Here is a 27508-nt window from a genome sequence, read left to right as displayed (position 1 = left end):
GCAGGTATAGAAAGGTGCAGGGGGTTGCACAAGTGTGTAGGGGCAAAGTTCAAGGAGGAAGAATTGAGATCAGTCTCCTAATGACTAGTTCCTTCACTTTGTTATGCTGGTTTACAGCTTGTGTGAACAGAAGTAGGTGCTTAGACTTTCTGTTATGAACCTGGTTTTGGGATCAGCCACCCCAGAGCAGCTCTTCTCTGTGATATTATTGCTGCTATGGCTTGAATGTTTAATTATTAGCAAGCAGCAACTCTGGTACCAAATCATCAGGCAGTACTGACCTGTGAAACTCTGCCCGAGGACGTGGTCCAGGGTTTTCATTTGTGTGACTTCACTCTTCCCCAGGTAGTCTACAGCCAGGCATGAAGCAGAGGTATTGGGGATTCATGTCTGTATTTCTCTCTCCAGGTCATGAAAGCAACTAAGAATTTCTGCTTGATGGCCAGTATTTTTATGTGGCTCTTCATGTGCTGTTTGTACCTAGCACTTGGGAACTGTGTGTTGAACTGAGTGCTTAACTGAGGTGCTGTTTGGTTTTTCTCTGAGCACAGTGTGTTTTATTCCAAGTACTACAGGCACCACTTCTAAAACTCGAGACCAATTTTTTTGTCTCTATATGCTATCTACCTAAGTACACATTTCCCAATCTGTTCACGTAATTCCCTCCCTCTTGGGGATCTTTTCCCATGTCAACCAATTGTTGTTTTCCTACTTTCAGGCATCCAGCAATTCTAACCACTCTGGAAAAGCATGTTTGTTGGGTAGAGCTGGTTCATTTGGCAGTGAAGTGCTTTAACACTGCTTGAACCTTTAAATGATTACAGTTTTAAAGCTAACCTTAATTAAATGAGCCAGAGGCTTCCATTTCTAGAATAATTTGTCTGGTTGTGGATTCTGCTTAAGAAACCCCTGACAAACCCACATCAAAAATAACCACTGAAATCTTAGGACAAAAAAAAATCATGGGGAGGGAGTCATAGAATTATTTATTTTTAAAACAAAAAAATTATACCCAATATTGAGTGTAACAATGGAACTTAAAATAGCTAAGAAATTTATATTTGGGTTTGCAGCTTCCATATTTTCAATGCTGTGTAGAAATACTGTAATACAGTATTTTAAAAAAGAATCAAATTTTCAAGGTGAAAGTGCACACTGTCCCATTTTGTGATGAAGAAGCTATGCAATAATTTTCAGAGTGGGGGAGTATGCCCAGAGTTGAGTCTGTGACCATGGTACAAGCTCTGCTGCGAGGCCCTGGCTTGGGCAGGTGTGGATGTTGGTGTTGCTCTGACAGGAGTGATTCCCAGTGTCCAGAGCTACCCTGCCAGCACAGGGACATGGGAAACCAGGGCTGGCCAAGGGTTTGGTTACCTCGAGGGAGCTGGGTGCTGGAAGACTGCTGCTGCAAGTGGGAGACCTGGCAGCTGAACCGTGCTCTCTGGGGGGCAGGGGAAAGGTTTTTAAAAAATAAATTCATACCAGTGACTAGGGTATAAAGTTGGATGAGGTTTCACAAACCTTATTATGGGTGCTGGGTCAGCTCCTTGACCCAGTTCTGGTAGAATTCAGGATTGGCAACCTCAGTCAGTGGCAGGTGGGGACTGCAGGGCATGAGGCCCTTGTAGCAGAGTCACATCCCCTGTTGTCACCTGCAGGGCATCCCGTGTTCTGTAAGCTGTTAAATGCTCTGCAGGCTACTCCAGGGGTGGTCTTGATAAAGTAACCTGTAGTTGAGACCTGTCAATATAGAAAAGTGCATAAAAAGATGTATTTAAAATACTGTTCTTCTTAACAAAGAGTTAAAAAAAAAAATTAAAGCCATTGTTAAATGTTCGGATGATCAAAATGAAACAGTACTTAAGCAATTTGGCTGAGCACATGAAACCAGGGTTTGACACAGTTGTCACCAGGTACCCATTGTTGTGGGGAGGCAGGGAGTGCTTTCATTGGAGTCACTAGATCCAGTCAAAATTGAAGAAAGTAATAAAGTACTTAAAAGGAAGGCAGTTATTTCTTACTTTTCTAGTCTGCAGATTATATACTAGATATGGAGCAGTAAGGTCTTCTTGTTTTAGCCACGAAAACACAAAGTTAATGAATGGTATTCCTTGCCATCTGAGATTATTTCCTTCTTTCTAATAAACATTTGAGCATCCACCCTGTATTCAGAAATGCAGTTTTTGTTTATGTGTGGCATTAATGATAGTTATTAACAGGGAGTTTTGAGGGTGTTTTTTCTGTCTCACACTGCATTTGGACAGAGATCTAACAGATTACAGGAGGGTTGGAGATAAACAGGGCTATAAACTCACTGAAATGTTTGCATATTTCTGATTAAGAAAGGAAATAACAAGTCTATGTTTAGTTGCCAATTTTTTTTTTTTTTAATTTGCCGAAGATGAGAAATCACATTTTCCTTAGGAAGACCACTGAAGTCCCCCAAAGTAAAAAAAGCAATAAAAATCCATGACTGGTGAAGGGACCTTTATTTAACTCAGTTCAGTTTGCTCTGGCTGTTCTCAGGGCACTCTGTGTTGGCTCCTTGTTGGCTCTGTTGGCTGCTTGTCAGTGATGACGTCAAATCTAAACTTCTCCCTCTCATGCAGATCCACTATTTATTGGAGGATTTGGTTTCCTGACAGTTGCAGATTTCTGTAACACAAAATCCAAGGTGTTTGCTGACATTGGGGACCGGTGGCTCCCCTGGCTCTGGCTGCACAAATGTTTCCATTCTATACCTCTACTTTAAAACTCTTCCTTTTTTCCAAACTCTTGACTTTTGCACTGATATTTTTTTTTCTTTTTCCCTTCCAGCTTAACTGCTGCCAAAAGTGGATTTCTTTATTGGAAAGTTTGAGCAAGGGCAGTTTGTCCATTTTGGAGGATGAGAATACTACTTGTTATGAAAGTACCAGGGTTTTTTTTGTTTAAATTATGTGGAAGCAGAAAGTTAAGATGTTCTGGAAGACAAGTTTGGGAGTTAGAGAAGAATTGATTTTGATAGTACTGAGCTATGGTCTACTGAAAATCATAGGCTATGTGTTCCCAGTTTGTTTTCCTCCCTGAGCTCAAATGTGATGGCAGAGGGAGGATCTGCCATGTAGGTGGTGTTATTTGAGAAAACAGCAAGTAACACTTGGGTTGATTGTCCCCCTCTGCTCTGCTCTGGTGAGACCTCACCTGTGGTGCTGCATCCAGCTCTGGGGTCATGGCATAAGACATGTGGAGCTGCTGCAGTGAGTCCAGAAGAGGCCATGGGAGGTGCTTCAAGGGCTGGAGCCCCTCTGCTCTGGAGAAAGGCTGAGAGAGCTGGGGGTGTTCAGCCTGGAGGAGAGAAGGCTCTGGGAAGACCTTAGGGCCCCTTCCAGAGCCTGAAGGAGCTGCAAGAGAGCTGGAAAGGGACCTTGGGCAAAGGCCTGGAGGGACAGGATAGGGGGGAATTGCTTCACACTGACAGAGGGCAGGGTTAGATGGAATGTTGAGTGATGAGGCCCTGGCACAGGTTTCCCAGAGCAGCTGTGGCTGCCCCATCCCTGGAAGTGTCCAAGGCCAGGTTGGACAGAGATCTGGCTCCAGGCCTTGGAGCAACCTGGGATAATGGAAGGTGTCCCTACCCATGGAATGAGATGATCCTTAAAGTTGCTTCCAACTCAAACCATCCTGTGATTCTATGATTCTATAAAACAAAAATAACTGGTTTTACAACTTTTTATATTATTTATATTTTACTCCTCTGTCCTAAAGATTGCTAACATTGAATATGTTTATTTTTCTGATAAAGTGACAAATGCAGATACCTCCTTCAGGCAAGAGACTTCAGCTGAAAATGCTTGTTCCTATGGATTTCTGTTCCCTGTCTTATGCTGGTTTAGCACTGAGCAGCATCTGAAGGTGTTGCTTCTCTTGCCATGCAGGGCTCTCTGTGGCATCACCACCAGTCAGGGTACCCTGCTTGCACTTGCACAGCTCTGAGGGAACTTTTCAAGCTTGATCTGAATATACAAATCAATTTGAAATAAATCTATTGTGCTTAACAGTCTTCTAATGATGACTTGTTAAAATCATCTGCAGTATGGTTAGAGCTGGGTCACTGGAAAACTGTTGTAAGTTGCCTATTTAATTTTTTTTACCCTGGTTTTTTTCTTTCTTTTTATGTGAAATAATTCACTGATATCAGTAGTCGTTGTCTTGGCAGAAAATAATGAGTAATTGAGAAGTTTGGAATGAAAAGTATGCTGTGTTGTGAATTTGTATTGAAAGCAGGACCTTTCTGAAATGCATTCATGCAGCTGCTTGCCCTGATGCCAGAATTACAGTAATTAGGGAATTACTTAAAATATTTTACTTTGTGCTGCTTTTATGCAAATTAAACAATGCCATGGAGCTGCCCACTATGTCACTTTCATTTTTGTCCTCTTCAAAATGCCCAGCTTTTTGGAAAGGATGGTTGTAAACATAATAAACAATTTGAGGAACTAAATAGCTTTAAGAAGAGTTTTCCCACAGCATTGGAGACATAATAATAAAAAATCATGTTCCATCACAAGCTTTTGAAACTCATTTTAAAATAAAATTAATACTGTTCTTTCAAAATGTGGCATTTATCTTCTGAAGGACGTGAAATGCTACTCAACTTAGACTGGGTTTTTTCTTGACACCCAAAATTTTAGTTGTTAGCCCAAGCCAGGCAAAATTATTTTATGCTTTTATAGTTTGATCAGTTGCCAAGTTCTCCCAGACTTAACCATCTTAATTTCTTCATCTTCAGTTTCTCTTGAAGGAGCGTGGACTTGACAGTGGAAGGAGAGGTACCAGGGATATGTGCCATATAGGCCCTTGTTTTTGGAGAGATGAAGGCAGCTGGACTGTCTTCAGCATGGAGCTTGGTGGAGCCACAGAGATGTAACTCAGTTTAAATGGGAGAAACCTGTGCATTACTATTGGTTGGGATAATTTTAATTCCCGTATGTAACTAGCCATGGACAGGACACAGGTTACTTAATCAGCACAGTTTGGCTGTAAAACCTGTCTGATTGTTAGCAGGCATCTTTCACAAGTTAAACCAAGTGTATCAGTTCTAACAGAAGGTGGTTGGAACCAGAATTGCTGCTTGTTTCACAAATGAGATTTGGGTCACAGGACATCTCCTGGTCAGGGGCTTCTAGAGGTCAGTAGATCTGTCCATGAAAAGGCAAGTGGCACATCCCATCTTCTGCACATGGAAGAATATGACATTGGTCAGGGCATTGCTGCATCCCCACAAATATTACTGTCTGTAAAGTATTCCCTTCTTGGATCCATGGGGCCTGGGAGCAGGAGGCTCTCTGATAAACATTCGTGTTTATCGGTACCTTAAAAAAACAGAGAGTCCTGCTATATTTAAGGATTCACGAGTGCGTAGCAAGAAATGTATTTCATTTGGAAGTTAAAAATTTAACTTCCAAAATGCATTTCTCCAGGCATGTGCCCCCTCTGGCAGAATCTGTAACCTGCCTGGGAAGTGTGTCTGGAGACAGCAGAGCAATAATGTAATTTACTGGAGATGTGGCTTGCCATTACTTGTATCATTCTTTATTTCATTGTGACCATTTAAAAAGCAAAACCCTTACCCTCAGAGTCTTCTGTAAGTGCAGATTTTGGCTAAAAAAAAATTTAATTGTGCTCTTATAAAGCAAATGCCATTTTAGACTTGTTCAGAAAAAGAGGAGAGCGCTCCTGCTCACGTACTGTGTCATCACTCAGCCAGGCATCTCTGTCCCCTCTGCACTCATCTAGAACTGGATCACTTCTCCCAACTTGCAGTTTTATTTGGGGGTTTCAGCATCAGTGGCCTGAGCCAGTGTGATATCAAGAAACTTTTTGAATGACTCATGTTTGTGCCAGATGAATTCACCTGACCAAAGCTTCCCACCTGTGGTTGCCCTTACAGGGAACGTGAGTGGTAAAAGCATGAGTGAGAGGGATGAGCCAATCTCGTGTTGTTCTCTGTCCTGTTTCTGTGCTTTTCTCTGAGGTTACAGCGTTGGATGCCATCAGCTCCGCTCACACCAGTTCAAATGCCAAAGCTATGCCAGATTTGCAGCACTGCACAGCTGTCAGACTTTTTCTCACCGCAGTTTTGGGGATTTTTTGAAGTGTTACAGAGGCATTTAGCTGAATTGCATAGTTCTAAAAGTGACAGTTAATCTTTTTCCTGTAAGAAGCAGTTGCTTTTGAATTTTTTGTGCACCCCAGTAACGTGAAATAATTGCCCCAGCTTTCACAATATTTTTTACCTTTTAAACCTAAAGGGGCCCATTCTTTCTCTCAGATATTTTCATTTACATTTTATTAAATTATTCTAATTCGAACACTAATTTGACTTTAAAATGAATAAGGGTAGATTTAGATTAAATGTCAGAAAGAAATTCTTCCCTATGAGGGTGGTGAGGCCCTTACACAGGTTGCCCAGAGAAGCTGCTGCTGCCCCATCCCTGGAAGTGTTCCAGGCCAGGTTGGACAGGGCTTGGAGCAACCTGGGATGGTAGAAGGTGTCCCTGGAACTGGATGAGCTTTAAGGTCCCTTCCAACCCAAACCATTCTGTGATTCTGTGATAACTTATTATAATGTCTAATACTTTTTAAAAGAGACACTGTTCTGAGTTTAAAGAGTCGATTACAGAACTCTGGGCCTGCTTTGATGGGAAAGTTGTCTTCCATCACTCCAACTCTTCTACATGAACAAACCTCTGTGGCATCAGTGCTGCCAGTGTGTTCTGTCAGATAACCCAGCTGACCAGAATGATGCCAGACCCTGTCACTACAGTTGTAGGATCACTTCCATGGTCCAAGGTGGAGCTTTGTGGCCGTGCAACCTCCCTCTGCACCCTGCTAGGTTTTGTGTGTTGCCAGAATGGGCACCTAGAGGTGTGATAGCCCTTTGGATTCTCTTCTGAGTGATCCAGATGGATTGATGTGTGGGTTCCTAAATACTGTTTTTCTTGTGGTGGCTGCTACAGTCATGCTGAGAGCAAGCTGGGATGATTGAACAAGCAGCCCCAAGGGGAGCTGGTTTTGATGTGCTGTGGAAGTTTCCTGTTTTCTCCCATGTTGCCGTAGCTGCTTTCTGACAATGTTTGGTTTGTGGGTTTGCCTCTAACTTGACTGTCAAAAAGGGTTGGTGAGTGGGTTTCTTGAGGGAGGGATTCATCACAAGGACTCCACAGCAAGTGTGGTGTAACAGGAGGGTTGGTGGGGTTCCCACTGGCCTGCACGTGGCCCCGGGGTCCCTGGTGTTGGAAGGAGCCCAGAGGGGTGTGTGTGGGGCAGGGATTTGGCAGTCCCTGCTTGGTGTGCTGCTGGGGCAGACCACACCATCCAGCTACACAAACAAACGTGTGGGTTTACTGAGGGAGCTGCAAATAGCCTGCAGCTGGTCTCCTCGGGTCTCGTGGCTGACCCCGCTGTGAGAAGGAGGCTGGACGTAGGTGACCTCCGGTGGCCCCTTCCAGCTTCAGTTCCTCTGGTTCTGTGAAGGTTTTTTATGTGGAGCTGTGCCTGTGTTTGTGTCTTACAGTGACAAGAATAATGTGAAAAATCTTCGTGATATTTTTCTACAGTTTCTAAAGATGTCATAATTTGTTTTTTAATTTACTGTAAACTTATACATATTAATCTCACTGTAACTTTTTTATTACTTCCGTAGTCAAAATGTTACGGCCAGACATTACTGACAGAAGTTTACAAGCATCTGAATTTGATTGAATCAGACTACTTTGGAATTGAGTTCCAGAACATCCAGTCATATTGGGTGCGTACCCCGACAAATCGAGTATAATAAAAAGCTTGGGTGAACACAGTTCCTTGAGTGTCAAATGTTTCCAAGTCTGCTGGAGTGTCCTGTAGGATCATCTCTTGGATTCTTGTAGATCTGCTTCACTCACCAGATGACGACAACTACTAAGGCAGAGGGGAAGAATCAGATTCTGCTGCTTCTTAAATCTCAGAAAATGTATAAAGCTGTTAAATAGCTGCTGATATTCCCACTTTCAGGGACAGAAATAAAATCCTGCTTTCCTCTGAAAGGGGAAACATCAACTCAAAGTGTCCTCTGTGGAGCACCTCTAAAATCATATCACAGTGTGTAATTTTGGTAGTGTTCATATTCATCCTCAGTTAATTCAGTCTTCAGTTAATGTCCTTGAAGAGCCATTACAAACCTCTTTCCAACACAAACCTCAGCAGGCATACAGGCCTGCAAGCTTTTTAAGTCATTGATCTAGATCGATGCTGACACCTTTAAGCCTCCTGTCACTTATCCTGTACCTTGCAAAGAGGACAATGTGGCTTCTAAACTAGAAAATGTCCCCCAAACCCTCTTTTCCTTCTTTTTTTTCCTATTACTTTTTCTAGTTTTAGGACATGCAGAAAATCTGACTGAGAACATAGGGAATGCTAATGGCACTAATCCACACTGCTCTGGAAATACAGTAAAACTTGTTTAGTTTCCAGTTCTTCTGCACGGTTTCCAAACTGTTACTGTAGCTAATAAGGTTCTTAAAATCCTCATCTGTCTCTCAGACAGAGCAGTAACTAGTAAGGACCAAACATAATTGTCTTGTAACAGTTTTCTCTTTGGAGGGGTGGGGAAAATAAAAGGTGGAGCATCTAGAATATTTTGCATTACTTTTATGGATGCTCCTTTTACGAGAACAGCAATAGTCTTTCTTTTAAAATATGCTTGTCAAAAGAGGAAAAAATGGTGGGAAATTAATAACGAGTAAAAACCCTTAAGTAGGTAGATAAGAGTGCCAGAAAAAGCATGGAAAGGAAAAAAAAGTTGGACCTTTTCTTGTTCTCCAGACTTTCTGTAATTCTGCAGCCTGGCTCCTGTCTGGCCATGGGTTTTGGCATGACTCTTGCCTTCTTGGCAGTGGGGCTGTGCTTTTGCTGACTTGGCTCTTTTTCTGTCCAGAGGAGCTTTCAGCACAGATCAGTGATTTTTCTACTGATGCATGAGAAATGTCAATTCAAATAGATAAGTACACTTTTTGTAAAGCAAAGGAATTACTGCATTGCTGAAGAAATGCTACTCATAAATTACTGCTTGATTTAAATTTACTTTTGATGTTCTCATATTATATTCAAATAAGAATGTCAGTTTGTAATTTTTTTCTCTGCAATTTCAGATTTGGCTGGAACCTATGAAACCTGTTATTAAGCAAGTACGGAGTAAGTAGTTTTAAAAAAGGAAGTTTTCCTTAATTTGCATCTGCTTTGTGTGGGTTGCTTTCACAATTACTACTTGATTTACTGGTTATGCTTCCCTGCAAATTACACATGGTAGTGGTGATAGTGGTTCCTGTTGGGACATGCCAACCTGATGTTTTTAATAGGTAGCATGTGGTGGGTGGAATGGAAACTTACTGCAGGTAGGATTCTTTCTGTGATAAATATCTAGACAGATTGGGTCAGCTGGTGTTATGTTGCAGTGAAATATGACACTTGCTGTTTGTAAGCTTTTGGAAGTTGTGTTGTCATACCGTGGGAAATAAAAGGAATATTTTGGCTGATTCCCATGTGAGCTCTTTCCATGTGCTCAGGAGCAGCTTTGCTGGTGGAGTAGAGGTAGGGATCTCCCACCTGGATGGTGGCTTCAGAGCTTCTGCTTTGGCTGTAAAATGCAGTTCTGCTCCCTGGCCAGGAGGATGCTGCAATAGCAAGGCTGTCTTGTCTTTATACCACTCATAAAAGTAATGTGAGAGGTAATGTAAAGGTGAAAAATAATTGCAGAATGCAGCATGCAGGTTGGTTCTTCAGATGCTGAAAGATTAGATCCAGCTTTTTTATTTTTTTCCCTTTAGAGCAGAATTAAGCTGTTTGCTTGTTTTCTGGTTCTGAGTGCAGAGGCTTTGTGGAAGAACAAGATCAGGAGGGTATGGTAGATTCCTATTCCTTTCCAAATTTTAATTGAAATATGTTAAACATTAGTACTGGAAAGTAGTTTTTAGTTAGTCTTCTGCCTAAAATTGATTGCCAGAAAATATGAAATCACCAATTCTAGCTAATTTTTTAACCTTAAAGTCAGAATTTTGACTTTTACCAACATTGTTTTTTAAGCAGAAGAGCCAAACCATCTATAGAAGGCTTCCTTCGAAGGGTATACAATACTTTCACTCTCTGTTTTCCCTGCCAAAAAAATATTGGACTGCCAACTTTTTATTTATTCCTGGCTGGAAGGAATTATATCCTAGTTAAAAAATCTGGTGGACCACAGCTCTGCAGTGCTGCTTGGTTACTTCTTCTATATTCTTTTCTACACCATATAAGTTGGGGAATCTTGACCTTAGATCGTAGATGGTGTTCCCTGACGGGACAAATATTGTTCTAAAATGATCTAAAATCGTGGGAATTGCTAAAAGTTTTGGCTGCTTTGTGGTCTACCACCCACGTTATGTTGCCAGTGAAACTGAAAGATTTATTTTAAAATTTCTAAAATTTTAATCTGCAGGAGATACCAGTCACTTATCTGGCAGATGTTCACATTCTGAAATCAGTTTTAAATTGATTGAAATTTCCTGTTTTCTGTATATTGGGCTTTTTGTTTGTTTGTTTGAGGGTTTCTTTAGAATTTAATGATTTTGAAGTTAACCTTTAAACTTCTAGTCTAGCAGCAGGGGAATGTTATCATTGGCTTTAAGGTGTTCCAGCTCAAACCTGTTGGTTGATGTTGCTGGTGATTGCTTTGTAGCTGCAGATATGCACTTCTGAGTCTTTGGCATCCTCTCTAAACACAAAAGTTCTTGATTTGCTTTAAATTAGCCTTGGCTGGTGACCTGTTCTGAGATACATTTAGCTTTGTGTTGTGTGGTAAGAATTTTATTTTGATTATTTTCAAATGAATGCAGTCAGTTTTGCAACCAGACCACTCCAGAAGGCAAGGAGTTTGGATCCAAATTTTCAGCTCCCTAACAGGCACACAATATCAGATTGGCATTTGGGTACCTTCTCTGAGGTGCTGCCAGTTTATGTAGCGTTGTGTTCACCATCCCTGCCCGAGTGATTTTTCCTCACATCTCTTTTGTTGTTGTTGTTCTTGGTTTTGCTCAGATTTGGCTTCTGAAAATAAATTCTGCATCTCGGTTAACACTGGTCAAGTGTTTCTTTTCCTGATTTGAATGGGACTTATTTATAGAGGACAGGCAAGGTTGACTAAACAAAAAGAGGAGGGTTGTGCTGCAGAGGCAAATATGCCGTATTATGTTTTTAATTTTTTATATTTATTGTCATTTGATGTAAGTGATGCTCAAAACACTTCCAAAATTGCTTCCACATTGATACTTTCTAGTTGATTGACATCACTAACATGCAGAACTGTTCTTGACCTTGTGAAGATCTTCCAAAGGCTCAGGGTATTTTCAGAAATTTGATGTGAAGTTTTGGGTTTTTTACTGGAATCATTAAAACTATTCATTTTACTCACTTGCTGCATCTCAAGAACTATAAAATCCTTAGTCTCTGCCAAATGTGAGCTTTCTGTGTCATTATACGGTGTTATTTCCAGCCTTCTTTTATTTCTAGATATTACACTGTAATTGGGATGTGGATTTTAGTGTTTTTCGTTCACCAAAGCTTTAGTGATTCAGGGATTGGAGGCTAGGAGCTGCTCTTGTGACAGCTGTGATAATCTGTGAGTCAGTTCTCCCAGTCAAAAAGCAAAGTCTGTAATTCCCTCATTAGCAAACAAGAGTGAGTGGAGAAACATTTGGCATATGGGAATTGGGTATTCCAGACAGAAGAAATCCGTGTCCTTTGGGGCTGATGGGGTTAAATTGGACTTTGTCAAGCTTTAAGAGATCTTGATGCTTAAAATAAATCAAAGCAGGCTGTCTTGTGCTTCCCAGCATGCTCCAACAAATTTGATTTTTTTTGTTTTGTTTTGTTTTTTTTTTTTTGTTTTTTTTAATTTGGCTAAGCTTGCTCTGAAACAGCAGTGGCACACAGAGTCCCAGGGTGGCTGGGCCTGGCTCTTGCCCAGAGGGTGCCTGCAGCTGTCAGGTGGATGCTCTGCAACCCCCTGTGAGGACAGGCTGGCCAGTACTCTGCCTGCCTGCAGAACACTCGGCCTTGTCTGTTTTAAGGCAGGAAAAACAGCGGGAAAACAGTGGTGCCCAGTCCTGGCATGGAGAGAAACTGTGGTACCCTGTAGTAATTCCTTCAGAACTCCGGGTGAAGTGGGGGTTGTGGTGCAGCAGGGGTTGTGGTGCAGCAGGGGTTGTGTTTCAGCAGGGACTGTGGTTCAACAGGGACTGTGGTGCAGCAGGGACTGTGGTGCAGCAGGGACTGTGGTTCAGCAGGGGTTGTGGTTCAGCAGGGGTTGTGGTTCAGCAGGGGTTGTGGTTCAGCAGGGGTTGTGGTTCAGCAGGGGTTGTGGTTCAGCAGGGAGTGTGGTTCAGCAGGGGTTGTGGTTCAGCAGGGGTTGTGGTTCAGCAGGGGTTGTGGTTCAGCAGGGACTGTGGTTCAGCAGGGGTTGTGGTTCAGCAGGGGTTGTGGTTCAGCAGGGGTTGTGGTTCAGCAGGGACTGTGGTTCAGCAGGGGTTGTGGTTCAGCAGGGGTTGTGGTTCAGCAGGGGTTGTGGTTCAGCAGGGACTGTGGTTCAGCAGGGGTTGTGGTTCAGCAGGGGTTGTGGTTCAGCAGGGACTGTGGTTCAGCAGGGGTTGTGGTTCAGCAGGGGTTGTGGTTCAGCAGGGGTTGTGGTTCAGCAGGGGTTGTGGTTCAGCAGGGGTTGTGGTTCAGCAGGGGTTGTGGTTCAGCAGGGGTTGTGGTTCAGCAGGGACTGTGGTTCAGCAGGGGTTGTGGTTCAGCAGGGGTTGTGGTTCAGCAGGGGTTGTGGTTCAGCAGGGACTGTGGTTCAGCAGGGGTTGTGGTTCAGCAGGGGTTGTGGTTCAGCAGGGGTTGTGGTTCAGCAGGGGTTGTGGCTCACAGGCTGAGTCGTGGTGCTGGAGCGGTTCACACGGACCAGTCGTGGTTGTGTTTTGTTGTAAAATGCTCCACAGAGCGTTATGGACTGTTCCCAACAGTGACTGGGGATGCTGTTTAATTTTGAACATTAAATTAGTTTCCTGCCTGTTGCTGAGATGGACAAGGAAGTGTTGAAAATGGGAGGAAATGGGTATTACCAGGCATGCCAGGAGCAGGCTGCAAACACCCTTTATCTCTGCAGGGAGCCAGATGGGTCCAGCCAGGCTTGTGGGTTCAGTTCTGATCGTGTGGATGGTACTGGGAGCCTGTGGGGTGTGTCTCCTCTCTCCTCCCCTTCTGGGACCCTTTCACTGGGTAACCTGTGATGCTGTTGCATGCAGCCAAGTAGTTGCTTTGGGGTGTTACAGATTTCATGTTGAACAGAGCTTTTTACAGCGCTGAGCCTGCAGACTCACCTCTGCAGTGGTATCCAAGTTCTTTTGGAAACCAGCTGCTGTATCTCCGTTGACATGGACAATCTATACCCCAGACTCTGCTGTGGTACGGTGGGAGTTGAAATCTGGCTAGACTTCATGTGTGTTGTGTTTCTCTGCTCGTTGGCAAGCAGAATATGCATGTGCTTATGAAGAACGCCTGGGGTTTTTTTGTGAAATGACCAACTTTTCTTCTAGGACCAAAGACTACAATGCTTCGTCTAGCTGTGAAGTTTTTCCCTCCAGACCCGGGTCAGTTGCAAGAGGAATACACCAGGTAAAGTACTTTTAGAACTATTAGATTTGCATTACCTACTGAATTAATAGGGAGGTAACAGTAGGAGGGCAGCGCAGCTGCTTCCTAACAGAACTCAGATGGAAGATGAGTCGAGGAGCATTTGGAGTGAGTGTCACAGTTTCAGCAGACATGTGTTGGCAGATGACTGGTATCAGAAAAAATACTTTCCAAAACAGAGAACAGCACAGATTAGCACTTACCAACAACATGGTGTCAAAGGAGTCAGAGTATATAGAAAATAGTAAAATTTATAAACAGTGCCCATATAAAATAATCAGTACATACTTGAATAAGTTATTTAGAATTTAAACTTCCGAAGCCCACACTTTGCAGCTAAAAATGACAGCTGCAGTTACTGCACAAACCAACCCTGCTTAAAATGTGGTTTTCCTTCTGCTTCCTTGTTCCTGTGAGTCCTTTGTTGATAAATTGCACTGGATAAGTCATAGGCTATTTTGTTTCATTTGGCTGTCCTCGGTAGCCAGGCTGCTGTGTTACCTTGGGTTTGGAGAGAGGAAGAATTAGGTGTTGCTGGTTTTATAACCCCCTGCTCAGTTGTTCTGTCGTCATTTCATCTGTCAAGGATGGTCCTTGTAACTCCAGCCCTTGTACCTCTCCCTCAGGTACCTGTTTGCATTGCAAATCAAGAGAGACCTGGCAGAGGAGCGACTGACCTGCAGCGACAACACGGCAGCTCTGCTGGTCTCCCACCTTCTGCAGTGTGAGTATCCCAGCTGGGCTGACATTGGTGCTGGTGCTATCCCAGGATAAATAGCGCACAGAAGCTTTTGGTAGCTAAAAGCCATCTCTGCCTCGTGGTATTTCCTTCTCTGCACACTGTAAAACATGTTGATTTGCAACCCTGGAACGGTCATCCAGGCTGGCTGTGGGGAGGAACAGCTGGTGCTTACGTATGAGAGAACTTTGACTTCGTGGAGGATGTAGGAAGCCAAACCCCTTCCGTGTTGTCTGTCATCCCTGGCTCTGCAGGCCGTGTCACCAGCACTGCACATCTTCCAGACAGATGTTCCCATCTGCCTCTATGCTCCCTCCACTTGGCTTCTCACTTTCCCTGTGCCTGGGGGAAGATGGGTGTATAGGAACTGGGCTGAAACGCAGGTAGAACTGTGCCAGAACGAGTTCCACAGTGGGGCTGTCAGCAGCTTTCCTCCTCACTGGGAGGGAAAATGAAAATGGGAAGCAATTGACTTGGAAACCTTCCATGCTGCTGCTGACTTGGTCTGTCTGTACCTAAAGACCTAAAAACATGGCCTTTGAGACAAGGAGGTTGGAAACCTTGATTGGGTTTGGACTCCAGATTGCTGCTACAGCAGCCGGAGTGTTCACACATCTGCAACCTGAGCTGCAGACAGGACCTTTGGGGGCTCTTTGATGACTGGAAGCAAAAGCTGTTCAATGATGTTCTTCACACGTGCACTGCTAAATAATTATTAGTTATCTAATTCTGCATTGCAATATAATAATGCAGTTATAATAGTTAGGGTGACTTTATTGGAGGAGTGTATCTGTCTTGTGTGTGTGCCATCAGTGAGTGATGCCATTAAAACCTGCTCATGCTTTCCCAGCAGTGAGGAGCTGCTGAGCAAATCTCACCATTGGGTCTTCCTTAGCTTGATTTTGCTCTGCTGCAAAATCGGATGTGAGAAAGAATAGTTTTATTTTGAACAAAAATTATTTTACAGAAATCCTTTAAATATTTTTTACTTGTTTCATATACTGGCTTGATTCTAAACAGGATTTGCTGTGTTTGTTTAAGAACAAGTCCACTCCTTTTTCTGATGGTAGCTGATGGCAGATGCTATGGGGAAGCCCTCAGACACAGAGCAGGCATATGGCAACTCTTCCTTTGCTGCATCCATCCCATAATCTCTGCATGTGGCCTTTCTAAGTCACAGACTGACTGCATCTCTGTGTTTAGTTGCCCTTGTGTTTGTCTAATTTTTGATTTTGCTTATATTCTTGGCATCCTTTCAGGGAAATGAGCTTCACAGCTTAGTTTTTGGGAGGTTTTTAGGATAACATGCACACTTTTGTCTTTTAAAAACTTTTGTGCTTTAATATTGTAACTTCATATTTTACTATCATCAAAAGTTAAATGACTTTTTAAAATGTATTTATTCAACTTGTAATTTTTATATACATCTGCCATCTGTTCTGCCTGCCTTGTGCTTTTCTTTTCTAAGCTGAAGACTTCCAATTGCTTCACGTCATACCAGAGGGAAGCTGTTCTGCACTTTCTAATCATGCTTTTTCCTTCTGTAAATCTCTTCCTAAATCCACTGTGTTGTATCTGAAAGACATGGATATGTGAAGGGGAGACCAAAACTCCAGATGTAATTTGCCATCTTGCCAAGTAACCTTGCCTGTTACTATTTTACAGAAGTTTAGAAAAAAATACATTGAAACATGCTGGTTGGTATGAGGTATCTGTAAGTAAGAAATGTTCACACCACCTTGTGGGTCTCCTACAAGTCTTGGACCCTTAAGAAGTCTAAATTTTCCAAATTATGTTTAAATACTGCTCTAATTCCCAGGAAGTCTTCTTGGGATAAATGTGCGAGTTTGGTAAAATGAATCTGGATAGAAAGCGTGATGCACAAATTTGAAGCACTTAAAGGCTCTTGGAGTCTCTGTAATTCCTTACCAAGTATTTTCAGTCATGATTCCTTTTCTGTTGTTTCTTCTTTCTGTAACACTGTTTTGTTTTCTTCTTATTCTAAAATTGTTTTATTTTCTGTCATAGCTGAAATAGGGGATTTCGATGAATCGGAGGATCGAGAACACCTTAAAACAAACCAGTATTTGCCAAACCAGGAAAGAATTGAAGGAAAGATCCTGGAGTTCCACAAGAAGCATGTGTAAGTGAGGATTGAAGTAAACCCCTGATGTAAGCCCTGGGGAGCATGCAGGCTTGCCTGGGGGAGGTTGAGCATGTTGTATGATAGGATGAGGTTAAGAGAGTGTGCAGAGGTCTTGCTTTTGTCTAACAATTGCATCATAGTCATTCTGTACTCATTAAGCACAAGGGAGATGAAGAAGGTTGGAGGGAGTAGGGGAGAAATAACTTTCACCAGAATTCATGCAACACCTTATTTTATAGCTGGGATATTTTTGAAATAATAGATTATTGGAAGATTATTGGTGACAAAGAAACTCTTCACCACATAAAACTAGTTCCAACACGCAGTCAAGAACTGCAGGAACTTATTCTTCTGTGATTTTTGAGACCTTGCACGTTAGAATTTAGCAATTTGAAGGGCTTTTGTTAATTGTGAATATCTTCATGCAGGCTTTATTGTGCCTGGTTGTGTGTTTTAATCTGAATGCTATATTAGAAATTTAAATGTTCCTTTTGCTTTATGTGGGTAAAATCATGGATCATTGCTGACTGACTTTCTTTTCAGATAGAACAAGGAGGTTTTTCAGGGCAGCATCTGTGTTTAAGGCCAAGACACATCCTGTAGTATTGGAAAATTAGTTCCTGAGAATTTCAATAATTAACTCTTTGAAACTGTTTATGATTGCTGATTTTCAGTTGTGCTGAAATTATTGGTAAGGGTGGAATTTCAGCTTTGTCGATTCTTCATGAAATCAGGTGTTTGTTACTTTTTCCTCCTTTGAACCCTTAAGGTGCACGTGGAAATGGTTAAAAAAGAAACTAAAAGTTTGGTTTTGTTTTTAAGTGATTTAAAGTAATTCTGAAATAAAATGTATGCTAGGGTTCTTCACCTTGGGAGAAGGTAGCTGGAGGAGGGAAACCATTAATTTCATTATTTTTCTCTTGTCAAAAGAAAAGTGCTGAAAGAATTACTAACTTCAAAGCAAACTAAAAGGGGGAACATTCTTTTCATGGAACTCGTGATACTGCTGCAAAGTGTGGTGGTGTCTGAAACTACAAATGGCTCGTGCAAGGTTTAGATGACATCATTGCATAAGCTGATGGCTGTCAAATTTGAGATGAAATGTGGTGTTTTTAGTTCTGGGATAAGAACTCTCAGAAAATGCACAGAAGAGCCCTGTGTTAGTCACATGCCTGGATTCTGTTGAGTTGCCTGTGAGGAATTTTCTTGGTTTACTTCTCTTGATGGAAAGGTTGTGACTGTCTTCTGAGTCAGGGACTGGTGGTTTTGTTTAGTAGGTTTGAGCTTTTTTTTTTCAAACAAGTTACTTCTAATCATTTGTTACAGTAAGGGAAGTTTGCATTTTTGTATTATTTGTCCGGAAGGAGTCAGAGGAAGGTTAATAGGAAAAGATTCCTTGCTTCATAAGTGTACTTTTCATTAGTTTAGGAAGAATTACATCTAATGCAGCCATACTATTTAAAATGATTGTAGATCTTATTTTAAAGCAGTGTTTTAGAAGTGCACGTGCAAGCCACGTTGAGATTAACAGCTGAGGCATGTAGTTAGAAAAGGTTGCCATTGAGCGTTAGCAATAACCTTGAAGGCACATTTTGAATCCCCCCACGCCTTTGGAAAAAATTTTGTTAGAGAGATGTCATTTTGCAGGCACTGCAATCCTAAAAATAGCTGTGACTTCCGTGGTTTAACCCCAGCTCAACCCCACACAGCTGCTTGTTCCCCCTCGGCGGGGTGGGGGAGAGAATTGGAAGGGTGAAAGTGGGAAAACTCAGGGGTTGAGATACAGGCAGTTTAATAGATGAAGCAAAAGCCACACGAGCACGCAGAGCAAACCCAGGAATTCATTCCTTACTTGCCATGGGCAGGCAGGTGTTCAGCCATCCTCAGGAGAGAGGTTTCCATCACACGTAGTGATGACGGGGGAAGACAAACACCATCACTCTGAATGTCCTTCTCTTCCTCCTTCTTCCCCTGGCTCTACGTGCTGAGCACGATGCCATATGGGCTGGAATATCCCTGAGGTCAGCTGGGGTCAGCTGTCCTGGCTGTGGCCCCTTCCAACTTCTTGTGCTGCCCCAGTCCCTTGCCAGTGGAGTGTGTGCAGAGCAGAGGAGGCCTTGGCTCTGTGTGAGCTTTGCTCAGCAGTAGGGAAAACATCCCTGGGTTATCCACACTGTTTTCAGCACAAATCCAAAACACAGCCCCGCACCAGCTACTGTGAAGAAAATTAACTCAACCCCAGCCCAAACTAGTACAACATCTCTCTTCCCTTGCTCAAGGAGTATTGCCCACCCTTTCCTATCTTTAGCAGTTGAGGAGATCCCGTGTTTTCTCAGTGCAGACACGTTTTTCCTCACTTCTGTTCCAAGGAACAGGCAGGAGCAGGGACCTGGAGCATTTGGCTCGTTCCTGGTGATGCAAAGTGCAGTTGGACAGACAGAAGTATTTCCCTCTCCTATTGTTCTGGTGTGTCATATTTTTATTTTTGTGATTTGTTTTCATTTTTTATTTCCTTTAGTTAACCTTGTTATTCCCCCACTTACTTTTAGCAGACTGATATTTTCAAGGCCAGGTTGGATGGGGCTTGGAGCAACTTGGTCTAGTGGAAGGTGTCCCTGCCCATGGCAGGGGGGTTGGAACCTGATGATCTTAAAGGTCCCTTTCAACCTAAACCATGCTGTGATTCTTCACTGATGATTGCTTCTGACAGAGACTTCTTGTACTAACTGAGCATCTGGGAAGAGAAACTCCTTTCTGGCAGGATGGTTCATTTCCAGACCAGTGCTGCAGCACTTTCTTTCTGCCTCAGATTCCCTTCTTTTTTTAAATTGCTTCACTGTAGCTATTAGAAGTTGTAGAACATCATCAACCTGAATAAAGCAGAACCTCTATATCCAATCCATTCTGTATATTGAGAATATTGTAATCAGAAAGATGACAATTGAAAGCTTATTTTCTATTAAATATTTTTTTCTTTCACTTTTACAAATACTTTCTTTTACTTCCACAAGTGGAGTATACTTAACTTTGCAAATGTAGCAATAGTAAACAGAATGAGTTATATTTTTGGTGTAGCATATTACTTAGTTGCTTCAGCAAGAGGCTGAGTTTACCTATTTCTGTAATTAATTAAAAAAAAGAAAGGGTTTATATTTTGTAGATGATGTATTGATGGGGGTGCAGTTAAATCCTGACTCAGACACTCAAAATACAATTTTTACTGTCTTCCTGAGAGTAGTAGAATACTTGCTGTGAGGTGAGTGCAGTCCAGGATTCAACATGTGTTCACATGGCTGTGGTTTCTTTGTCAGGAAAGAAGTAGAAGATTTGAAAGATTTTTATTTACATTTGCTGTTGTCCTTTCGCAACTTGTTAGCCTAGTTGGCCATGATTTAAATTCTTTCAAGTGCGTATAAATTAGAAAATTTCTAACTTTACACTTCATCTTTAAAGTTCTATATTGATGACTGGGTTTAAATGGCCTGTAAATCATCTAACACTTGACAGCATTTATTCTGAATCCATTACCACGGGAATATTGTAACACACAACCAGTATTTGTACACATAAGTGGATGTAAGGAACCTTTATGTTAAAACCTATTGCACTGACAGCAGTTTTTTGCTGGAATTGCTGTTAATAGATAGTCTGTTGTCCATTGACCTGGGGAAGATTAAGTAGATTTATCTGCTTAATGGCTGAACAAAATTAGAGCAGATTGTTTTGGGGCTGGGCTGTGCAGCTAAGCCTGCAGCCATCATCTGAGGGCAATTACTGAAACTGCTCTCTTTGTACCTGTCTGTGGTTCTGCCTTCTTTGGTAGGTACAGGCAGGTTGTGTGCAAGAGAACACTTAAAATTGGCTGCTACCTTATTTTTAATTTTTTTCTGAGATGTACTGTGCTTTGGATCATATCTAACAGTACGTGAAATAACTGTCAGTGATTCTGCATCAGTTACACCAGACTGTTCAAGAGGAATTTTTAGTACTATATAGCTCCAATTTTCTAGTTGCCATTTTGTTTTTGTCTCCCTTCCCTTCCAACCCTCCTTGCCAACCTCAGCACCCTCTTTAAAAGACAAAGGCCCACTTTCATTCCTAATGTCGTTATGTTCAAAAGAATTACAGCAGGAATTAGTGTGGGTGGGAGTTACACACAGTGCTCTCAGAGTGTAACTGAGGAAGCTGTAGCCAAAAGTAGGATTTATGATCCACCTCTTTTGTCTTGTGTGTGTTTAACAAACAGGAACCATGGTACTCCTGCTTTTATGGCGCAGTTAAGGAATCTGTGGTAGAAATGGAAACAACACTTAAAGCTGGTATGAAAAGCACTTACTCATTTCAGTGAGGGGAGGAGAAATCTGCTTTGCTGGTTGAAGCTCTTGGACATAACTAGTACACGTAACAGTAACACTGCTAGAAATGCAGCTACAAGGCTCTCTCTGTAGTTTGGCATTTCTTTTTCCATTTGAAATCAGGTTTTTGTTCCTCTGTGTGTGTTCTTTGCAATCCCTTTATACATACATGGTCACAAATATTGACGTTTGGATAAGGGTGGATTATGGACTGAACTTGTAAACTTAGGAATGTCACTGAATCCCTGCCTTCTGCAGTTGGCAAATAAATGTGGGATTTCCTGTTGCAGTGTTTTAGATTCTTGCTTTTCCCCTTGTGAATGAGTAAGGCAACAGAACACTGCTGAAATCCTGTTGTCAGATGTGTGTGCATTCAGGCTTACTTTCTCTGGGCATTTTGTGTATGTGTGTGTTTCACCCTAAGGAACATTTTACTGAGCATCAAAGAAGCATTGTTTTTTCTAACAACTTCCATTTTAAAAACCCTAGCATGCTAAATAAGTTTCATAATTGAACTCTGAATTGTAGAGAGAGTTCCTACATAGAGTTAATATATATTGGCATCATCCCTGGTTCAGATAAATTCAAATGTGATAATCGTTCACTTCAATATTCTCTATATTTTAGAAAAATCTGTATGGAGCTAAACTGTTGTTTAATCTAACACATGACTCTAGGTAAATAGAAGATGTTTTTAAGGAGCATGACTAGAAAGGCAAGTTAGGAAGAGCAGGAGAATTTATTTAGTACTGATGTTGTGGTTGGCACTCCATAGTACACAAAAATAGGTAATGCTAAAAGTAGTTTATCATCTGTTTTAATGAAATGAAAGGAAGATTTATGGAAGGAAGGCTGTTTCTTGGCAAACAGGGGTTTTAAAATTTGGCTTAGTCTGTGTGTGTAGGAATCTAATCTGGTTTCAGCACTGCTTGGTTGTAAATAGAAGTAATAATAAATTTTTATCACCTGTGTCTTCCTTCTATCATTACATTTATCCTAGTGAATTTGCACAAGCTTGAACTTGCTCATGCAGCACTTGCCTGGAAGTAATTTGGTATTTATTATGTCTAATCATTGTCAGTAATGATTATTAATTTATGTGGCTGTGGCTGAAATAGCCTCACCACTCTGAGTGCCTCTGCAGGTCGTGTGCTGGTGGTGTTTCATAGAATCACAGGCTGATTTGGACTGGAAGAGACCTTAAAGATCATCTTGTTCCACCTCCTGCCATGGGCAGGGACACCTTCCACTATCCCAGGTTGCTCCAAGCCCCGTCCAACCTGACCTTGGACACTTCCAGGGATGGGGCAGCCACAGCTTCTCTGGGCAACCTGTGCCAGGGCCTCTCTGAGTAAAGAATTTCTGTTAACATCTACTCTAAATCTCTTCTCTTTTAGTTTAAAACCGTTCCCCTTTGTGCTGTCACTATCTGCCCATACAAAAAGTCCCCCTCCCTCTTTTCTGTGAGCCCTCTTTAAGTACTGAAAGGCTGCAGTGAGGTCTCCCCAGAGCCTTCTCTTCTGGATACCCACAACCTGTCTCCATAGCAGAGGGTCTTCTGCCCAGCCCTCAGAGCACCTCCTTCGTCTTGCTCCAGCAACTCCACGTTCTACTGATGTTGGGGGCCCCAGAAGTTGACACAGCACTGCAGGTGGGGTTTCCATGGGATTGGCACAGGAGAAGGGTCTCTTGCTTTACCTGATTCTCCTGGACTGTATTTATACCCAAAACTGGACAGTAGTGTTGTCTTGCAGGATGTGTAGTTCAGAGACCTCCTTGGGCAACAGGCTTGTGTTTCTGATAAGGACTTTTTTGCTTTGTGGTGTCACTGGGGCACCATCAGTAGCAACGGTTGGACTTGATCATCTTTGAGGTCTTTTCCAGACATAATGATTTTGTGATTCTATGATTCTAAGAACTCCTTCATTTCCATGGCAGCATATGTTCATGGAGGATCCTAAACCCCTTGTCAGGACCCCTGAACTGATAGAGAGTGGTTTGATTTATGGGAAAAAGTCTTGTACCAGCTGAAAAATGGAGTACAATACAATACACTCCCTGTCATGGAGAAAAACTGGGGGGGGGTGAGGGGAAGAAAAAGGACTGTTTTCACGCAGGAGAACAAAATATCTGTGACATCAGCTAACTTGGGGAGCAGTCAGTGAGGGCTGAATCTTTGATGGGTGTGTGCCAGAGTCTTGAACAGTCTCTGTGTTGCTGTTTTGGACATTGTGTGCTCTCATAGAGCAGTTGCTCCCTTTTGTGTACAACTTCCTCCTGTTTTCAGTGTAATTTCCATAGCAGATGAGGTTTCATTTTAAAGATCCTTCTCTAGATTCCTTAGCATGGAGGTAATTATCCAGCTGAAGACGGGGGGAATCTGCTGTACCAGGTAGTAATAGTTTTGTACTCCCAAAACCTGACCTGAAATGGGTCATTCTGTTGCAATATTTGTTTTGTTTCTGTTGTGCTGGCTATGCAGCTCTGCCGGCTCTCACTTCTTATCTGGTTAATGCTAATGTGTACACAAGCAAGCAGAAGAAAGAGCATAGTGGATTGAATTTGGATTTGTTCAACTTCATAGTTTCTAAAATGAAAAAGCTCTGAGCTAGCTAACATCTGTTTTAGCATCTGTCTTGGGATGCATTTGAGGTTGGTCGTCATCTGTGTCATACAGAACTCCTCTTACAGAACTTTCAGTGTAATACTTAACTTGGAGTGAAACTGCCCAAATAAATGAGACAGAAAATTCTCATTTAGTGCCAGAGTTCAGACTCAAGTGCATTAACCGTGTTGGCAGTATTATAGAAATCAGATTGCTCTTAAAACTTTATTTTTCTCCCTCTTTATAGGGGTCAAACTCCAGCTGAATCTGACTTTCAAGTGCTTGAAATTGCCCGGAAACTGGAGATGTATGGCATCAGATTCCACCTCGCCTCCGACCGTGAGGGCACCAAAATCAACCTGGCAGTTTCACACATGGGTGTGCTGGTGTTCCAGGTACGGCGGGGACGGCCGAGTCTGTCCGTCTGTCCTTTAGCGTGTCTTGGAGCAAGTCTCTCATTTTAATATCAGGCGTCTCTGATCACTTCAAAATTTAGCACGTTTTATGGCCAAGGAGTGTTATTTAAGTCCCTGAAATATTGTTTGATGCAGTTTGTTCTCGTTGGTGCAGAGCAGAGAGCATCAAAGCCGACAGTGGCGGTGAAGTAGAGGGGTTTTGTGTGAGAGTTAGATGTGTGATCAGGGAACAGCATCAGTTCAATTCATTTGGGGCAGCCCTGGGACAGGTTTGTCAGTCCGGAATTTTAGGTCGGTTTCCCTTCTTTCAGTGTTCCAGTGTATTTTTGCCAGGATACCGTTGCTCTTAGTGTGTAGAAGTGCTGATTGATTGAAGTGATTGGACCAATTAGTGTTACTGTGTTTGTTGTATTAAATAAGTGACTCAGTGCTCAGAGTCCTGTTTATGAATGCAGTTATATTGTTTTCCTCTCGCCAAAACACAGAGGCAGCTGATCTACTAAAATACTTCCCTTTGGGCACTCATTTTCCATTTATTTTGTGTTTTACCTGTTCTTTGGTTACTGTGGGGAAGCTTCTTTTTGGAGGTGCATCATGCAGTCCTGCAATTCCTTGCAGACTCCTTGGTGACCTCTTTCTTGTTTAAGGGAATATTGTCACCAGAACTAAAAATACAGCAGAATGTACTGGGGTGGGGAAGGTGTCTACATGCACGTGTCTATGTAACTGCAACAGAATTATGTTTGTTATTCCACTCTTCTGAAACTTTTGCCAACTTTTAACTGTTCTCATTTTAATTCAGGGTAACACGAAAATCAATACCTTCAACTGGTCCAAAGTCCGTAAACTGAGCTTCAAGAGGAAAAGATTCCTTATTAAACTCCACCCAGAGGTCTGTGCAAGTTTTTCTGTGATATAGACTGGTCAGTTGAAAAAAATACCTATGCTTCATTTTATTATGAACATTTCTAGAGTTTGTGATTTTATAAAACAGCTTCAGCAGGGCAGGCTTCTCTTCATCATTCAAGTATAAATCTTTCTCACCTCACAACTGTCACCTTAGATCTTTAGGTTTTGTGTTTCAGCCTCAGCTTACCCTTAACGTAGGCATACACATGCATAAATGTAAGACAGAAGAAAATTACCAAACCCAAGTATTTGGTGCATCCTGTCTCTGTACTTCTACTCTGAAAAAGTTACATCTAGTTTCTTGATTCAGATGAGAATAACGTGTTACACCTCAGGAGGGAGTAGGTGGCTGAGATTTTATTGTTGGAGCTTAATTTTAAGAGTAGTGTGATTACTCTTGCTTTATCTTTTGTATGCATCTGTATAGCAGAAGTGTTATTTTTCGTGCTTGGCTGATTTACAGTAGATGTTTTTGATTGCAGATGTCATCAAAGTTGTTGTTGCTTCCACACTGCATGACTAGATTAATTTATATTAATTTATATTAGAAAAGGGGCAAAACCCACCTTTGAACATAATATAATTACATGTATCAAGGACACCTGAAACAGGACACAGTGTCTGCCTGTGTAGTAATGACCCTCAGAAATTTCATGTGATAACTTTACTCTGACATATGCAGTATTTTCCAGTCTTGTCTAAATCTCAGAAAGAGAGAAGCGTCAGAACTCCTAAGAAAGAAGTATTTTAAAATTGCTACTATTTCACTTACATATTTTAATTTCTTTGGAATTTCTAAAGGTGAGTTATGTTGAGCATGTTTCTAAAGCCAAGTGCATTTTAAGCACTTTTACAGTTTCAAGGTAAGTGAATATTTTTGAAAGCTAGTAAATGGTTTTTGACTACCATCAGTATCACTCCTATGCTTTAAGGCATATGAGAAGTGACTTAGCAAAATTCTGCATCTCACTGGAGTTCAGCCTTTTTGTTTGCACCCATTTGTTCTCTCCTTTACTCCTCATTGTCATTTTATGTGCTGCTTAACTTCTGTGTTTTTTTCCCCAGGGCCCGTATCAAGATACGTTGGAGTTTCTTTTGGGAAGTAGGGATGAGTGTAAAAACTTCTGGAAAATCTGTGTTGAGTATCACACGTTCTTCAGGCTATTTGATCAGCCAAAGCCAAAGGCTAAAGCAGTGTTCTTCACCAGAGGGTCATCGTTCAGATACAGGTAGGGAGAAACAGAACAGATTCATTAAAGCTGAACTCGTTATGTCTTAGAAAATGAGATCAAAAGGAAGAAGTATTCTAAAGTCATTTCATCTCTAGTGCTCATCCCCCGTGTTTGATAACCTTTGTACTTTTGTGGGTTCACAGTGGACGAACACAGAAGCAACTAGTGGATTATATTAAGGACAGTGGGATGAAGAGAACCCCCTATGAAAGGTGAGATCAAAGAGCTTTGTAAGGTGAAATGTAGCTGGGACTTTCACAGTGCCCTTATTGGCTAAATTTCAGTATTTTAAATGCTGCTTGGAGGCATGGCCATTCTGTTACTAAGGTTTCTCTCAAAGTAGCTGAGCTAAATGTAAAAAAATTATTCTTTTGTTTTGATTTAAGAAGCTTAGGAAAGTTTCAGTATAATATATTGATGTCTGTGGACAATGTGTGGCTTAGCCATCTGAAAGTTTGCCATGTATTGAAGATTCCCTGACATTAGTGAGTCTGTGTGCCACTGTAGCTGTGCAAGCAGCCAGTGGCAGAGCTCATAATTGAACTTGGGATCTGCAAGTCTGAAACCATCGCCTTAAATACTCATTTGTTTATAAACATATAAATATATAAATTAAGAATGTGCATTTTTATTATAAAATTGAAATTTCCTTACTAGACACTGAAAGCTGTCCTGTCTGCATGTGGGAAACTCCTCCTAGTCTTTCATCAGAAAGAGTATAGGGACTTAATAGGAATTTTTAAAAGTTTGCATTAATCTAGTGTTAATAAATATTTTTTATGTCTCAGACTCCAGCTGACCTCCTTTTCTATATGAGAAATTGATTTTCTAGTTAATTATTGACATAGAATGAATCTAACCATGAGTGTAATGCAAGATACCACTTTCTGGGGTCTAACATACAGAATTTTATATGGTTGACTGAATTTGTAAAAATTTGTAAAATTATTACATGTTAACTCATTATGGTTCTGAAGCCATTCACTTGTAGATGTTTATTCTGATGTCAAAGGAAATGGTAAAAAGAGACTGACACCCACCTCTCAACAACTCCCTGAGTGTAGCCCAGTTTGTTGGGGTTGGTCTCTTCTCCCAGGTAACAAGTGACAGGACGAGAGGAAACGGCCTCAAGTTGTGCCAGGGGAGGTTTAGGTTCGATATTAGGGAAAACTTCTTCACTGAACGGGTGGTCACTGGCACAGGGTGCCCAGCACAGTGGTGGAGTCACCATCCCTAGAGATGTTCGAAAAATGTGGAGATGGGACGCTTGGGAACACGACTTAGTGCTGGGCTTGGCAGTGCTGGGGGAGCAGTTGAACTTGATGATCTTAGAGGTCTTTTCCAACCTGAATGATTCTGTGATTCTGCGAATGAT

General features: G+C 41.8%; 1 protein-coding gene across 6 annotated transcripts in view; it reads left to right on the top strand.

Annotated features, from left to right (window-relative positions):
- The window catches only part of FARP2 (FERM, ARH/RhoGEF and pleckstrin domain protein 2), a 76741-nt gene that overhangs the window by 15942 nt on the left and 33291 nt on the right, over positions 1 to 27508 (top strand). For all 6 annotated transcript variants that reach the window (XM_032697520.1, XM_032697519.1, XM_032697518.1 and 3 more), the window contains exons 3-11: positions 7688 to 7792; positions 9171 to 9213; positions 13635 to 13713; positions 14358 to 14455; positions 16499 to 16613; positions 23824 to 23971; positions 24795 to 24884; positions 25967 to 26130; positions 26277 to 26345. In XM_032697520.1, the coding sequence (XP_032553411.1) occupies positions 7688 to 7792; positions 9171 to 9213; positions 13635 to 13713; positions 14358 to 14455; positions 16499 to 16613; positions 23824 to 23971; positions 24795 to 24884; positions 25967 to 26130; positions 26277 to 26345 (911 nt within the window). The remainder of the gene's footprint in view (positions 1 to 7687; positions 7793 to 9170; positions 9214 to 13634; positions 13714 to 14357; positions 14456 to 16498; positions 16614 to 23823; positions 23972 to 24794; positions 24885 to 25966; positions 26131 to 26276; positions 26346 to 27508) is intronic.

Source organism: Chiroxiphia lanceolata, chromosome 10 (genome assembly GCF_009829145.1).
Source record: "Chiroxiphia lanceolata isolate bChiLan1 chromosome 10, bChiLan1.pri, whole genome shotgun sequence".
In the NCBI taxonomy this organism is placed as follows: Eukaryota; Metazoa; Chordata; class Aves; order Passeriformes; family Pipridae; genus Chiroxiphia; species Chiroxiphia lanceolata.
This window is presented reverse-complemented; position numbering and strand designations above follow the sequence as displayed.